Genomic DNA, 15,817 nt, shown 5'->3' with positions numbered 1-15,817 from the left:
TCTCCAAAGGAAGTCGATTTCACATAGAACGATCTCACTCTCACATAATATTGCTGAACTGATTTTCCGTTATATTCGAGCAGAATTTGTTCCTTCATTGTTGACACCAGTGTAATGTTGGAAATGTAGCCATAGGTATCATCAATTTGCCAAACTTCAATTTGGATCGGAAGTGAAGTGTCTCCATTGGTGGATATCAAGGATGTAGTCACTGTTACCTGATCATTGTTGTTGGAACTCACATTGAATGAGGCAATGTAGAGGATGTGATTCTTTCCATATAACTTGTCCCGTGTTTCCTTCTTTACATCAATGGATATTGCCGAGGCAATGTTTACATCCCTTGCTGAGTTTTCTATTAAGGTTGAACAGTATCCGAATGCTATTAAGCTGAACAATGTGGTGATGAAGAAGATTAATATTGCACCATTAAATGGTTTGTGTTGGTGATTATGATGATGATGACTGTTCATTGATTGTGTTTGTGCGTTTTTATTTGTTTTTCATGAACGTTGTGGAGGCAAATAAATTGTTCCGTGTTTTGCACAGTGCAGCACCTATCTCTATATATTCTTGGAGAGTTCTCTGAGGCGCACACTTTGGATAATTTGTGGGAATGGTCTATACAGTATTATGATAATATTATTATTTGGATAATTCTGTTAATCTTTGAAGGCCTGAGGAGGAAGAGTAGGAAACCTTACAAGCATCACCAGAAATTGTCAGCATGATGTAAGCTTGCTTCTTAGATGGATTATCTAACACAGCATGGAATTTGACAGAATAATTAATGAGGGCATTGCAGTCGATGGCCTTAGTGTGTGCTCTAATGATGGAAGTTGCTTCCATGATGCATTCCTGTTGGAAGGAACTGAATTGGACTACATTGGTGGACTCTCTAACAAGGTGTTGTGTAATAGCACCGACTACCTTTTCAATTTTGGCTCCAGGAATAAAGTACATTGGTGTAATGACAACATACTGCTCTTCCATCCATTCCTTATCGATATCACGTTCTTCAGGTATTACCGAAGGTGTTTCTGATTTTTGGTCAATATCCATATTGAAAAGCATTTCAGGAGTTTCAAAGCTTGAAGTGAGATTTTGTGAAGTGCCTCTATTGAGTGGTGAAGTGTCTCTCTTTCTTGGACTTCCAATATCAATATTAGTGGTAATGGACTGTGGGTGTGGTAGTGGTGGAAGGAGTTGTGGTAGATTGGCCTTCATTTGTTCAAGTTGTGGATTGGCTTTGAGTTGGTGTGAAGTGACCAAAGCTGGCATAGCTTGCAAGGTAATAATCAAATCGTTTGAATCTTCCAATCTGAGTTTTTCAGAAATACCCATCACATAAACACTTTGATTCAATTCTTCATTGGAAAGCAGTAATAATTTGAAAGACAGGGTAATGTACAACTCTCTGAAAAGTGAAGCAATGTACTGTTGTTGCTTTTTAACATTATCAGTCTTGAGAGGGAATGACTTTTCTAAGAAGATGTACTGAAGATGAGACATTGATTTGGATGCAAGTTCTGAAATATGTTTCAATGTTGTAAAATGAATTCCACAAGGTAAAAGAGGTTCCACAAGTGAGTTGATGAAATCTTCATCCTGTTCATCTGCCATTTCAAGAGCAAATCCAGCACTTCCACTTTCAATAAGTTCCTCATTTTCAGAACCAGAAGATATACTATCATTCAAATCCTTTCCTCTTGGAGAATCTACATTTTCTTCAGTTTCGGCTTCTTCATGTCTTTCTTCAATAGAATTGTCCAATAATATAGACTTTGAAAATTAGATACACTGGTATAATATTCAACTTACATAGTAATCACTATAATCTGTCAAGAGTCTTATTTGGTCAGTATTGTCTTTCTCATCTGGGAGAATAAAGCTCATCTTTTCATTTCTTGGGAGGGCATCAATGCACAGACCAGTTCCTCTACATGTTAAAATAATGAAATTGTCATTAATAGCAAGATTATAGGAAACACTGAAAGCAGCATTACAGTGACACAAATTCATTTTGTGCACAAATTGCTTGTGAAGATCGTGAACCACGAAAGGTAGAACATTACTAATACTATAAGCATTGCTTTCTCCAAATTTCTTCTTCTTGGTTCTACAAATTCTGGCTTCAATAAAGTGCTTTTGTTGTAATGAAAATCTTTGTTCTATAATGTTTGGAATTTCACAAGTTGAAATAAACATATTTGGAACATAACCATCACCACGTAATGGACACACAGAAGCACCAGCTCTAAAGAATGGACTATTCTTAGGAAGGTGGAACATTCTACAGTATCTATCTTCAATATGCTTGTCAACTTCCTTTTCTTCTTGATCATCAGACAAGTTTCTAATATTGTAATTCTCAAATTGAGGATTGAGCACAGCTGCTGTTCCTTCTGCACAAAGGATACAAACTGATCCCTTGGAAAATAATTCATATTGTTCAGAATAGCCAATCACATGAGTACAACCGAGTGATCTGGCATTTTCCTTGATTTCTGCTCTTAATTCATTCCACCATCCGTCTCTTTCTTTTTGCATATCACTTAGTTTCATATCTGGTGAGAGTAATTTGACAGATCTTGCTTGAACAATACCTGCCATGTATTTGATATGTTGTGAGTCAAGTGTCTTGATGGTAATTAATTTCACATCACTTTGTCCATTGAATGTATTGGTTGGAGAATCAACAGAAGCAGCAGCCAGTGGCGAAGATGCAAAATCAGTGAGTGGAATGATATTCATTGGAGGTGTGCCTGGTAGAGCTATTTGTGGAATTTCTTCAACTAGTCTTTTTGTTGATAATTTGCATCTAGTTCCCAAACCTCTCACAATAATAATATCATTTTCCAAATCAAAACATTCCTCATATCCAAATATAATGTTGTCATTAGCTTCTTGGACTTTCTTTCCCATTCTTCTTTTTAATCTACCAGATAATTGATAGAGAAGTAATTGTCTCTGATCGTTTGAACTTCGACTGCTTCTCAATAAATCCTTGAACGAATCATATTCTGGATCGTCATCGATTAATAATTCCTCAACAAAATCACTAATTCTTATAGAATATTGAGTATATTCCATGAGTGGATAAATACTTGGACATGAAAAGAATTGAACTTCTGGACAACTGTCTCGGTATGGATTAATATTTTGAATGAAATCAATCTTGATATGAATATTCAATTCTCCACAAACTCCTCTAAATGAGTCAAAAATTGGCAACCAACCACTAAATTGATTTACCTGATTCAAGGCTAATAAATTAGTATCAACAATAACTGTTCCGATTACATCATCCTGTGTAACTACATCATAATCAATAATTTTAAATTCAATTACATTTTCCTGTAAATAATCATTATTCGGCACTTCAAATCTAAAAGCGTCAATATTCCATGATGGATTTAAAGTTTTCCTACAGACAGGTGTTTTAAATTGATATTCACTACCACATTTAACAACAACATAGGCATCTGTTAATCCACTACTCCTATCCATGATTGGTAAATTTCTACAGCTTTTTACTTGAATTTTAACTTTTGCTCCCATTTTCTTATCTAATATTGCTACTACTTTGTATTCCGTTAAGTTATTAATTTAATATATTTGCAATTTGATTATTTTGATTATAACAGATGATGAAAATGTGTTCTTTGGGATTTTTGATGATTTTTTTTAATAATTAAATTTACTATTATTATTAATTTATGATTCGGAGTAATATTCTTATAATTATTAATTTAATAACAAAATGCTGATTGTAAAATTGTTAAGTAAATGCAAATTTGAAACAAATTCAGCATGAACTTTGGGTGCAATTTTATAAATTCACCAAACACAAAAAATTACCATCACATTACACTTTGGTAAACAAAATGATGGAAAATCAATTGAATGATATCGGACCAGTAGTTGAAGATTCACTCACAACCAATGATTGGACACTGGAAGAGTTGAGAAAGCTTCCATGGGTTGTTCATGGCTCCACTGATTCTATCGATAGAGATGTAATCTACTGGATTCCAATCACCACCACCAATAAAACAACACCAGCCTACAAGAGAAAACTTCCCTCACAGAAAGTTTGTTTCGATTTCTGTGTGGAGAATAAATTGGAAGAGAATCGGAATTTAATAGTCATTGATAGTGAGAAGGGAATTGTCATTGATTGTTTTAAAGGAACTGCTGATGCCATCAATAATCAAATTAAATTAACGTATGGATATCATGAACAAAAATATGAGTGTCCTGTGAAGGATTTTGTTCAGAGAAATATTGTGTTAAAGATGGTGAGAGGTGTCAGACAGATATTGTCAATGGTTGGACGAGTGATGAGAATTCACAAGGCAAAGATTAGACAAAGAGCTGTGTTGATTGAGTTTTTGGGAGTTGAGGATCATGAATTGGTTAGTGAGCTGTTGGATAATTTTGGAATTGTTCATGGGTGTATGGATGAGGATTTAACTGATTTGTATCATGACGATATGAAATCAAATTTGAAATCTTTGGATTTTAGAAAACGAGTTGAAAGTGTGAAACTAATTGATTATTCAAAAATTTGTAAACAATGTATTTTATGGGAAAGAGAATTTAGAGAAAAGAAATTATTGGAGAAGGACTTTAATGAGGAGCTATTCAGGAAATGGTTTGAAGTGAAAAACCTTAAATGGGATAATTTAATGCAAAATTACAAAATGCTTAGAAAAAAGCAAAGAAATGTGGATTTACCTCAATTAATTCAAAACATGTTCGAATCACATTTCAAGGCAGGGTCCACAAACAAGAAATCAAGCAACTCTGAACAAGATTTTAAAACAGCAGGCGAGGAAGGAGATTTTCTCCACATTGTAAAATCTATTGCATTCCAAATGGTGCAAACAGATGCACAACTGGAGAATATAGAATTATATTCTAAACGAATGGTAGTTGATAGGGACAATCGAACACAACCTTTAATGTATAGAGAGATGGAAAATATGCTTTCTAACCTGGAAACCTGTTTCAAAGTTCTCAATGAATACAGAGACATGATTTCGAACAAACTCTTGACCAATCTAAATGTAGAAATTATTGAGAATACTTACAATATTTTCAAGACAATTGACATCTCAAAGGAGATGAGCTCATTTCACCAACAATGCAACTCAATGCTCATAGATATGAAGAGAGAAAGAGTAGCTTGTTGTCCACCAATATTCCTCAAAACTCATCTGGATTCCTCACTTTCTTTAGAATCCCTTCAACACTCAACAATTGAAAAATTGGAATTTTCATCTGAAGAGCACAGAAAATTATTCTTTGATTATTCGAAAGACTTGATTGGATCGTCATATTGGAACTCTTCAGATATTGGTGTCTTGAAGATGAATGAACAAGATTCAACCTCATCTCAGCACCTTTATCTAAAGATTCAAAACTTTATGCATCAGACTCTCAATGATGGACAACTGGTCCACGAATATCTCAACGTGAAGGATTACACCTATTCCTTCAAGATCTTGAACGATGACTTGATTTTAATTAGCTGTTGTGATTTGATTGCTTTCAAATTCCGCACTCCAAACCAAATTCAAACTCTCTTCACTCCAATTCTTCCTCAACTATGCTCCAAAATACTCCTCCCTTCAGATTTCATTCAAACTCAACAAGTTTCGTTCCAAGAAATGAAAAATCACTCAAATTTCATCTACCATGCCAATGGACATTTTATATTCACCTCTAGCATGCACTAGTTCAATATCCATGCTTTTTACCAAAACATAAGTTTACAACAAATTTAAAAAAAAATGGCAACCAACATTAGTAGAGCTGGCAAGGTTAGACAACAAACCACCTTTGTTCCGTCATCAAATATTTCTTACGCCGATATTAAAATTAAAATTAAATTAAATTCTGATCCAGATGAACCACCCATGTATTTTTCTCGGTTAGATTGGAGAATCTATCCGAATCAAGAAAATAGAGAAAAGAAGAAATGTGGGAGATTAAGAAGAAAAAGTCAATTCAATAAGAAAAAGGATGTGCACAATGTGGAAAATAATTTACCGATCGATAGAATGGACTTCTCTATGAATTATCCTAAAATTAGAGTGGAAAATAATTATTCGATTGTTGAAGCTCCTTCTGTGAATACTTCTCCAAATTCCATTCAAAAACAATTATACAGAGCTCAAATGAAATCCCTCCACGAATTTAAAACGAAGAAAAATATTTTCAATAATTGTGCCAACTACAATAATGGCATTCCTCAACCAATTTATAAACCTCCAAAACCAGAGACTGGTTACAGAAATAGAATGAATTTGTTGACTTCTAAGGGTGAAAGAACTTGGCTGTAGATGGATGCAGTTTATTGACTAACCAAAAACTGATACAAAACCTAAATATTTTCTCAGTATCTTGCCATATTCCTAGTTCTTAAAATGATGGAGGTTTTTTTGAACAGAGCATTTCTAGGATTGAAACTTGGTCTTGGCTGGTTATTAAATTTAAAACTTTCTTAACCACAATTCAATATTCATTCTTTTAGAGATTGTTGCTATTGCTTTGGAAATACAACCTATCTATTGGAATTACGTTGGTTTCTACCAAAATTATTCAGACCTAATGCATAGCCCTTCCAATTTTCTGAGGATGTTTCCAAAGATATTAGGGCATGTTGCAGGTAATGTGTTGATGTGGAATTCCCATGTCAGTTGATGAGCTGGTGTAATTCTTTTTATTTCTTCAGGACCCTACAGTAGTGGAATTCTCTATTTTGTCAAGATTAAATCCTTTAGAATTGCAAAGTTTGGTACGCCAATACCACTCACTGGATCAAATGATTTGGTTGCAAAGAATCCAGGACATGGATCGAATGAATTATAACCCTCTGTGATATCATAGAAAGCATTTGGTGTTTTTGGAGCTATTTGATAGAGCCATGGATTAAGGAATCCGATTGGTTTCTTATTTTGTAGGAAACGAATATTATTGAGAAGAGAAAATAGAGCAGCTACACTTGGTGTACTGGCACTTGTTCCATCAACTGATTGAACCTTTCCTGAAAGAATTACTTGAAAACCTTTTCCAATTAAGGTCATATCTGGAAACATTCTACCATTCTGATTGAAATACGATCTATCTGGGAATGATTCTTGATTCAAATAATTAGTAACTGCTTCATCTTGATAACTTGGTCTTTTGTAGGCATCTGAAAATCCACCTCCCGTGAAATCAGCTCCAATTTCTGAGATTTTTCCTCCCTTAATTTTAAATTCTGTAGCTCCAACAGAGACAACAAAAGGACTACTAGTTGGCCATTCTGGTTCAAATCTATCACCATAATCACTGCATCTGACTCCATTATCTCCAGAACTAACAAATATAGTTCTTCCTGTTGATCCAATTTTTTGGAATTCCTGATCGACAGTTTCCTTTACATCTGCTGGAATATCCTTCTCGACAGCTCCATACGAAATTGAATGAATCCATGCACTTGAATCTCCTTGTGATTGAATTACTGAAATCCACTGCACAAATGGATCTTCAATATTATTGGATGCAATACTATTAATTGTAGTATTAATTCCCTGTGCAATTCCCATAATATATTGAATATCTAAAGAAGCTTCCATTCCTGGTTTTCCATTATTATTATCTCCATTTACAATTGGTTGCATTTGTGTCAAGTTGTACATGTGTTGGAATTGACTCAAATCATTTGAATTATAGAACTGTCCCAAAAGAGAAGCAATCGCCTGAGAACTTTGTCCATTGATACTTGTTGGTAAACTGACATTGTATCTATTCCAAATTTCCTTCGGAGTTATTGGATGTGAAGATTGAGCAGCAGTGAATTTCTTTTTTGCATTTCCATGTGGAAAATGATGAATTCCAAAAACAGTTTTCACAATCTTACTAATTTCCAATGGAAGAGAGAAACCATTCAGGGAGCGGAAAATTATTTCTTTGGTTTCCTTGTGGACGAATGGTTTCATTTTGGCATTTAAATGTAAATTTACAGATTGTAAACTTATTTTCACTGTTATTAAATTGCCGTGTTTGGAAATGTTCAATATAGAACAGTCAGGAATTGAGTTCAAGTATTCAATGACGAGATTAGTTTGTTGAGGAGAAGTTATATCGGAAACTTGTTTCATGGTGAGGTATTTTTCATAATCTCTATGCATTGGATTATTCACATTTTCGAATATTCTTTGCAACCATTCAACATTTCTATTTTTTAATGCAAATGTTAAAACAACCCTTTCAGATAAATTATCGGAAAGTGGTAATTGTTGCCAAACTGAAGGAATGTTCAGGGAGTGGGCAATTTGAACATTGGTCGATGCTAACACTTGCTCAACTCTAGTGATAACCACAAACAAACAAGTGAAAAGTAACAATCCACTTTTTAACATTTTTTTCGTCTAGTTTCGGTGTTGCTAACATATCCCATTACTTGGACAAATTGGGTTGTGAATTATCTTCAAATACTATTTGAACCTCCATTTATCAACTATTAATAGTGAATATATTTCATTGTAATTTTCAATTCAACATTTAAAATCTTGATAAACAAAATCTGTTGATGAATTGACATTATCAACTAATATAATTTATTCAACTTATATTCCATAACATTGGATCTTTCATTTCTTGATTTTTAGATGATTTATAGGATGACTGCAAACTTGCCTTTCAACCTCATTGACTGTACAATGGCCACAAGTAAGGAACCTATTGCTAATAAGGTAATTATTGCAAGACAAATACCAAGAATGAGTATTGCTTCATCTTTTTTTGATCCATTTCCAATATCATCCTTTGTTATACCTGAACTTTGAGATGGTTTTATAGAAGATACAGGTTGCAATTTAATTGATTCTTGTGGTTTTGGATCAATAAGTGATGGTTGTGGTTTCGGTTGTGGACTAATTGAGTGATCTGGTTTGATTGAGTGTTCTGGTTGAGGAGGTGAAGGAGGAATGATTGGAGATGGTTCAACAATTTGTAAATCATATTCTTCATGTAATATTATTTCATTACATGTAAAGTATATTGATTATTTGATTCAATGGTAACTAAACTTGTTCCATAAATTATTCCTGAGTTGGTAATGTAAACACATTGTAATCTTGTTAAATTTGAAATCTTATTTCCTTCCATATCACTCAATTTGTTATTGTATTGGAATTTTCTTTCACTCAATATATCTGATCTAACTGTTTGAACAATTGTAAATCTCATCACATTCATGAAATTATTAAATTGAGTTGCATCTTGTTTCTCTTTCAAAATGAATTTCACTCCATTATTGATTTGTGGAAATAATTCAGATGAAAATGAAATTTCCAGTCCACTATTCAAATCAGAGAGAGCAAACTTTAGCATTCTATTGTAATGAATAGAATATTCACGATTCATTTCACCAATTATATTATTAAATCCAAATACTGCAAATTTAACTTGTCTATTTTGTTGTTTGCTCAAATCAATCGAATATTTCCATTCATCTTGAGAGGGAACATCTTCACAATTCAATAACTTAAATTCTTGATTTTCATCATCAACAGAGAAGAATCTATACGAATATGGATCAAAGTTTCTTTCCATTGTCTTCTTCTCATAAACAATGTCAACTTGGCGATCCAAATAATTGGCACCAAGCTTTACGTTCGTCCCATTTAGAATAAACATACCAAGTAATGAGAGTGGCTGCTGTTGAAGTGTTGGAAGTTGATAATCTGAATATTTTCTCTTATCTGATTTGAAAACATAACTACCTGTTGATTTACCATTCGGATTGAAAGATATCTTGATTGAATCTGAAGGGAGAATATTGCTTGTGAATGAATCAGTGTTCGTGCTTGTCACAGGATATTCATTACCAAATGCGGTATTATTTTGAACTATTCCAATAAATGGTTTGGCAATTAACATGAAAACAAAAGTTTCATCTCTTACATCCTCAAAGCAATCAATTACAAATTGGTTTTTGTCAAGCGTAGTGATACCTTGACTAATTTCCAATTTTTCAAAGTTTGTTTCTTTGAATAAATGAGCCTTGTCGAAACCCTGTTTTTTTTCGAAAATGTGAGAAAGCCCGAAAATCGAAAACAAACGCACACGTTCACAAAAGCCTTTTCTTCTTTCGCTCCTCGAAAACTTGTGCCGGGATTCTTTTCTCCTTTTGTTGTGTAATTTTTAAATCGAAATGACAAGTGTGAGTGGACATGTTCACGATGAAACGCAAACAAGTTAAAGTGGTTAAACAAGCTCTCACATTTATTTATGGCCTGTTTGTTGTTTATGAGTTAAAGAAAGGTGAATTCGAAAATTGTTATTGTAATTTTAAATCGAAAACATATTAATACTTGATGGATAATGAGACCAGAGAAGAAATATTCCATGGATGTAACCTCTATACATCCTTCTACTTAATCCTAAAGTTTTAGGATCAGTGTTATTGTGGTTGTTGAAAACTAGTTTGTTTAAGATGGAGACTTTTTAATTTCGAAAGTGCTTTCGAAACCAACCAGAAAGAAATTCTCTTCTCATAAAAATATTTTACTTCTTGCAGTTGAAAGGAAGAAACACTCGCCATTGTTTTGGCAAGAATATCCAAATCGCTTTCGCACAAAAAAGAATCCCTCTTGTTTCAGCGCTCACACAAAAAACAAAATGTGATGAGAGAAAGCGAAAAAGAAGCGTGAGTGTTTACTTTTTCAAAAATTCGAAAAAAAAGCGTTTTCGGACAAGGCTCAATAGACACATCTGACATGTTCAAATTTAAAAGTTACTGATCTACCAGATGTATCTACAAATGCTCCTGAGATTGAATCTATTGGAAAGGTAAACTTTCTTCCATCATCGTATCCAATCGTTTCCAATCCATTTCCATTTTGTTGCATGAAACTGTGTAAAATTACAAAATCATTCAATCCCTTGACATTTTTTGGAACATAATTATTAATTGTAAAGTAAGGTCTCTTTTCGTACATGATTGCTGTTGTGAAAACTGCTTTAAAGTAAATTGACAAGATTACAAAGTTGTTAAGGTAAAAATTAACAATTCTCGGGTAGTGAGCATAAACCAAATCTCCAACTACACCTTTTGTACCCTTATAAGTACACAATCCTATTGTGAATTTCTGACTTTTTGAGGCCAATAATTGTTCCAAATCGAAAGAAAAACTCGAAATAGAGTCCAATGGAACATCTTGTGAAATTAATTCAAACAAATTTTGGGTCGAATTGTACTTGAATAATCTAAGAGAATAAGGAACCATGGCATCTTCCATTTGTTGTGCCCTTAGATTTGTAAAAGCCCTTACAATAATTGAATTCCTTAATTCGTCTGTATTATTTAGTTGTTTCTTGATGGTTGTTTTTTGTAAATTGAAATAAACAATACCAAGAAGAGTAAGTGGTCCCTGATTGGTAGGAGAGAATGTTGCGCCTGGGAAATCTATTAAAGATCCAGTGCTTACTGAAATAGATCCTTGAAGTTGGGTGTTTTTATCAAAGGAAACAAGTAATTGCATCTTCCATGCAGAATATGATTGAATTCTGGAGGAACGAATTGGACATGAGCTAGAGAGCTGACATTCATCTCTTGGCACATCACTACCAACAAGTGCAAAAACGTATTCTGAATCTGGTATTACTTGATTACAAGTGAGTGAATAGGCAGCCAATTGTAACAGAGGATGTTGGATCAATAACTAGAGTTTGGAAGTTTGAATCTTTGGTTGCGTATGCACACTTCAAAGAAAAGGGGTCAATAGTAAAACTACCAACATATAGAGCTGAATTGAAGGTAAATAATCTTGTTTCTTCCATATCAAGGATATTATTCGAATCTTCCTTTACAAAGAATTGTGTAAACACTAAATAACCACTTGGGGCGTTAACTGTTTTTCTGTAGCTACTAACACTAAGTGTGGGAGCTCTCTCTCTTTCATACGGATCTATCACAGTTGCATTAGCATACATGACATCTAATCTGAGATTTGATGTACCTTTCATGAAGAATGAAACACCCCTTGGATAGTAAATTGGCACAACCTCTCCAGGTACATAACCAATACTCGCTGCTGAGTAAGCAAATATTGTCAATTGCAATGGCAAATCAAAGTTATAATTTCGAAGAGATAAAGTACATTCCCAAGGACCTAATGTTGGTGATTCAACATCTGAAGCGGGAAAGAGTGGAGTGAATTGAGTCTGAATTCCCAAATTTTCACTTTGCTTTATCAAAAAGGCTCTAACAGAGTAAGGATCAATGTTGTACTTGAATTGAGGATAGAATTTGAGAGTAACTGTTTGATTCTTTTGAGTGTTTGGTTTCATGTGAGCCTTAGTCAAATCCCATGTTAGACCATATTGAAATAACAGCTTGTTTTTCTTAATAATGGAAGGATATTCACTCACTTGTGTTTGTTCAGAAAGGAATTGATGAGTTCCTATTAAATCAAAATCATCCTCACTATAATAGAGTTCAAAATAGGCCTTAAAATAGGCAGATTCCAGAAAATAGGTCGGAATATTCTGGATATCAAATTGTTGATGGGTTCTCAATGGATAGAACACAATTTCCTTATTATCGTGAACACTAGTGTCTCCTTCAATGGCTATCGATATGGAGAGAAGTATCATCACAGCGAGAAACATTCTGAAGAATACTCACTCATTTAGAGTTGGCACAAAATAAACGACCTTCCTCCATCCTCTGATGCAAACGGTTTCTCTTTGAGTTGATAAATGGTTTATTAAGGTTGTTTTTTTAATTCTTGTAATTATAGTAGGCGCAGCGGAAAGTTGTGGAAATTGTTGCTACTCCTTAATTATTCCGCTAAGGATCCTCGGATTGAACCTCCTGTTCCCTTAAATAAAAACAATTTTTTGTGATTGTTCCTTTGTGTCACTCCTTGTCCAATAGTTGAAGTTTAATAATAAGTATTAAGACGTCAGCTGTAGAGTCCATTTCAGATCCTCCTCCTCCAACGTGAGAGTTGATGAGTACAAACATAAAGATTCATTTTCTTGTTTTTCCAATATTTCAAGAAATGGCACCAAGCAATCGTCAGAAAATCTTTCCCCACTAATTTTTGATCAATCAATTTGATCAGGAATCTACTACAAACTCTAAATGAGCTTGTCTCCTTAATAATAGCAAATTCTAATTTTACTTTTAAAATTACATTTTTTTAAAAAAAATGTAATTACGAGTTCCCACTACCATCACCAAAATTGTTCATTTAATCACTCTTTACTGATTCATCACAACATTGTAAATCCCAATTAGAAGATCATTCATAGAACCAAAAGTTTTATTATTAAACATTCTACCAAGCCAGTACCATCCGATACCATAAAGAGACAAGCCAACAATCTTGCTCATCAAAACAAAAAGCCTCTAAAGCACCTTCCTTCTCTCTCGTAAAAGCCTCATCTTTGTTAGCACCTACACTCCTGTTTGATGATTCCAAACTCTCCTAACAGTGATAATAATTTGGTTAATAACGTAGAAGCAACAATTGTAAATCTAAATCCGAAAAACGAAACATTGAATGAACTTGCTAAAAGCTTGTACAGAGAAAAGATTGATCTTTCTCCATACAAATTTGATCATGCAAATGGAAACATAATTACCAACCGTTTAGAGTTGGGTTGTGAATCATTGGAAAATTTACTTGTCAAACCCAATGTTAATGGAACAAGTAATGATGAGATTATTAATCAAATTTGTAATTTGGTTAATGAAAAGGGTGTTTCTGTGATCAAATCAACTCTTGGTAATAAGGTTATTGATCAAGGTAACATTAGAGTGGTTATGCACAATGGTTGTGTTGAAATTGTTGGACCAGGTCGTTATCTTAATATTAATCCTCGTGCTCACTGGTCTACTACATATAATATTGCAAGGTAAGTATTTGAATTATCATTCTCTTACTATAAATTTATAATAGTGATGAAATTGAACACGAAACTCTTAAAATTATTAGAGTTAAAAAAGGTTATTTTGGACTTGCTACATTGAATGGTAAACCATTACTTCTTGCTGAAGGCTTGCATGTTAGAAATACTAGATTATTCCATTATGGTGGTTCTATTGAAATGAATAAGGAAAATATCAAGCATGGAACTATTAACATTCTGAGAATTCCACAAGGTCACTATGCTAAGGTCATTGAAGCAAACGTTCCAAAGCTTTTGACACCTGGTAATTATGTCATTGACTCTGCCTTGTTCACATACTCTGGATTGTGTGCAATGAACGAACCATTCATTCAACATGAAACCATTAAGATTATTAGAGTAGGAAAGGGTCAAATTGGTCTTACTTCTATTGGAACCAAGCAATGTCTTTTGCCTGAAGGTTTATACACATTCAATGATCAAAATGTTACCTTCTCTGGATTGAAATCTGCCACTGACAATTTGATTTCACATCCACCAATCACAAGATTTAGAGTTAACCTTGGTGAGATTGGATTAGGTTGGTGGAAACAATCTCCAATCTTGATTCAAGAGCCAGGAGTTTATGAAATTGATAGCATAGATTTTAACTTTGAGAAATGTGTCCCTGTCAAAACCAAATTGATTGTATTGGGTAGTACAATGCGTATTGTTGTCTATGAAGGTGAAGTTGGTGTAACCTACAAAGCAGGTAAGCTGGACATTCTTGGACCTGGAACCTTTGTTTTTGATGAGTTGGATAGAGTTTTTGAGTCCTACATGTCAACTAAATTGATGTCTATTCCATTGATCGAAGATGTCAAGTCAAAGGAACCATTCTTAAGATGTGATACCCGTGACTTTGTTGAAGTTGGTATTAGAGCTGCTGTTTCATTTAGAATTGCTGATCCAAAGTTAACTTTGCTCACTATCGGAAATGAAAGTGCTACAATTAAGCTTATCAAGGATAACTCAATTGCTGCCCTCCAATCCATTGTTAGATCCACTGCATTGAATCAATTAGCTCAAAGCAAGACTATTTCAGCAAGCGATCTCAAAGGTGATACACAACAAACACATAATGAAAATGGACCTCCCTCTGCTCCTCAATTCTTTGAGAACTTGCATGATGAATTTCTTTCCAAGATTCATGATTCATTCAAAAAGCAATACGGTATTTTGATTGATAATATTCGTATTGAAGACTTCCAAATTATGAATCAAGAGCTGGCCAACAATATTTCCAAGCAAGCTATTATTACCGCAGAAACATCTACTAAACTTGCAAACTTGGAGGCTCAAAGAGAAATTGAATTGGCTGGTCAAGAAAGATTGAATTCCATCAACTCTATCAAAGCTACAGCCGAAGCTTTCAAATTAAAGACTGAAACTGAAGCCAAGAATAGTGCCACTATCATTCTAGCTGAAACCAAGGCTATTGAAATCAAGACTCTTGCCAAAGCCAAAGCTGAAGCTCTCACCATTGAAGCAGAAGCTGAAGCCAAAGCTATTGAAATTAAAGCCCTTGCTGAAAAGAAGAGAGCTGAATATTTGAGCTCCACTGAATTTGGTAAACAAGAAGCTCTCTTGACAAAACACCATGACATGGTTATTCAAGCCATGAAGAGTGTTTCTCAAGTTGTTTACCTTCCAAGTGATGCAAATATGGGTTGTTTGCCTTTGCAAATGTTTGGTCTTCAAGGAAACATTCCAACATTTGATAGCATCACTCAAAGTTCTTCCGTTAAGGTCAAGAAATAGATCAATAAAATATTTTGGAGAATTAAAAAAAACTACGGTAGATATTTCAAGATTCCACACAACCATTCTAACTCTAGCTCATCACATTACCTTCCAATAA

The 15,817-nt window shown here is 34.0% G+C and overlaps 8 protein-coding genes across 8 annotated transcripts; 3 read left to right on the top strand and 5 right to left on the bottom strand.

The window, feature by feature from the left end:
- Nucleotides 1-645: 645 nt before the first annotated feature.
- NAEGRDRAFT_72170 (uncharacterized protein) lies at nucleotides 646-3,561 on the bottom strand (the record flags this gene model as incomplete). The annotated part of the gene is made up of 2 exons (XM_002672718.1): nucleotides 646-1,782; nucleotides 1,822-3,561. 2 exons carry the CDS (start codon nucleotides 3,559-3,561, stop codon nucleotides 646-648), a joined length of 2,877 nt encoding a protein of 958 aa, XP_002672764.1.
- Nucleotides 3,562-3,887: 326 nt separating this feature from the next.
- Nucleotides 3,888-5,744, top strand: NAEGRDRAFT_52040 (uncharacterized protein; the record flags this gene model as incomplete). Its single annotated transcript, XM_002672781.1, has 1 exon — nucleotides 3,888-5,744. One exon carries the CDS (start codon nucleotides 3,888-3,890, stop codon nucleotides 5,742-5,744), a length of 1,857 nt encoding a protein of 618 aa, XP_002672827.1.
- Nucleotides 5,745-5,924: 180 nt separating this feature from the next.
- On the top strand, nucleotides 5,925-6,350 carry NAEGRDRAFT_72168 (uncharacterized protein; the record flags this gene model as incomplete). The annotated part of the gene is made up of 1 exon (XM_002672780.1): nucleotides 5,925-6,350. The coding sequence occupies one exon, from the start codon at nucleotides 5,925-5,927 to the stop codon at nucleotides 6,348-6,350; it is 426 nt and encodes a 141-aa protein (XP_002672826.1).
- A 414-nt stretch (nucleotides 6,351-6,764) lies between these two features.
- On the bottom strand, nucleotides 6,765-8,414 carry NAEGRDRAFT_72167 (uncharacterized protein; the record flags this gene model as incomplete). Its single annotated transcript, XM_002672717.1, has 1 exon — nucleotides 6,765-8,414. One exon carries the CDS (start codon nucleotides 8,412-8,414, stop codon nucleotides 6,765-6,767), a length of 1,650 nt encoding a protein of 549 aa, XP_002672763.1.
- A 616-nt stretch (nucleotides 8,415-9,030) lies between these two features.
- On the bottom strand, nucleotides 9,031-9,936 carry NAEGRDRAFT_72166 (uncharacterized protein; the record flags this gene model as incomplete). Its single annotated transcript, XM_002672716.1, has 1 exon — nucleotides 9,031-9,936. One exon carries the CDS (start codon nucleotides 9,934-9,936, stop codon nucleotides 9,031-9,033), a length of 906 nt encoding a protein of 301 aa, XP_002672762.1.
- Nucleotides 9,937-10,757: 821 nt separating this feature from the next.
- On the bottom strand, nucleotides 10,758-11,297 carry NAEGRDRAFT_72165 (uncharacterized protein; the record flags this gene model as incomplete). Its single annotated transcript, XM_002672715.1, has 1 exon — nucleotides 10,758-11,297. One exon carries the CDS (start codon nucleotides 11,295-11,297, stop codon nucleotides 10,758-10,760), a length of 540 nt encoding a protein of 179 aa, XP_002672761.1.
- A 370-nt stretch (nucleotides 11,298-11,667) lies between these two features.
- NAEGRDRAFT_72164 (uncharacterized protein) lies at nucleotides 11,668-12,669 on the bottom strand (the record flags this gene model as incomplete). Its single annotated transcript, XM_002672714.1, has 1 exon — nucleotides 11,668-12,669. The coding sequence occupies one exon, from the start codon at nucleotides 12,667-12,669 to the stop codon at nucleotides 11,668-11,670; it is 1,002 nt and encodes a 333-aa protein (XP_002672760.1).
- An 808-nt stretch (nucleotides 12,670-13,477) lies between these two features.
- On the top strand, nucleotides 13,478-15,741 carry NAEGRDRAFT_81131 (Band_7_stomatin_like domain-containing protein; the record flags this gene model as incomplete). The annotated part of the gene is made up of 2 exons (XM_002672779.1): nucleotides 13,478-13,923; nucleotides 13,968-15,741. The coding sequence occupies 2 exons, from the start codon at nucleotides 13,478-13,480 to the stop codon at nucleotides 15,715-15,717; spliced, it is 2,196 nt and encodes a 731-aa protein (XP_002672825.1). The 3' UTR covers nucleotides 15,718-15,741.
- Nucleotides 15,742-15,817: the final 76 nt, after the last annotated feature.

This window comes from Naegleria gruberi (assembly GCF_000004985.1).
Source record: "Naegleria gruberi genomic scaffold NAEGRscaffold_51, whole genome shotgun sequence".
Classification (NCBI taxonomy): Eukaryota; Heterolobosea; class Eutetramitea; order Acrasida; family Naegleriidae; genus Naegleria; species Naegleria gruberi.
This window is presented reverse-complemented; position numbering and strand designations above follow the sequence as displayed.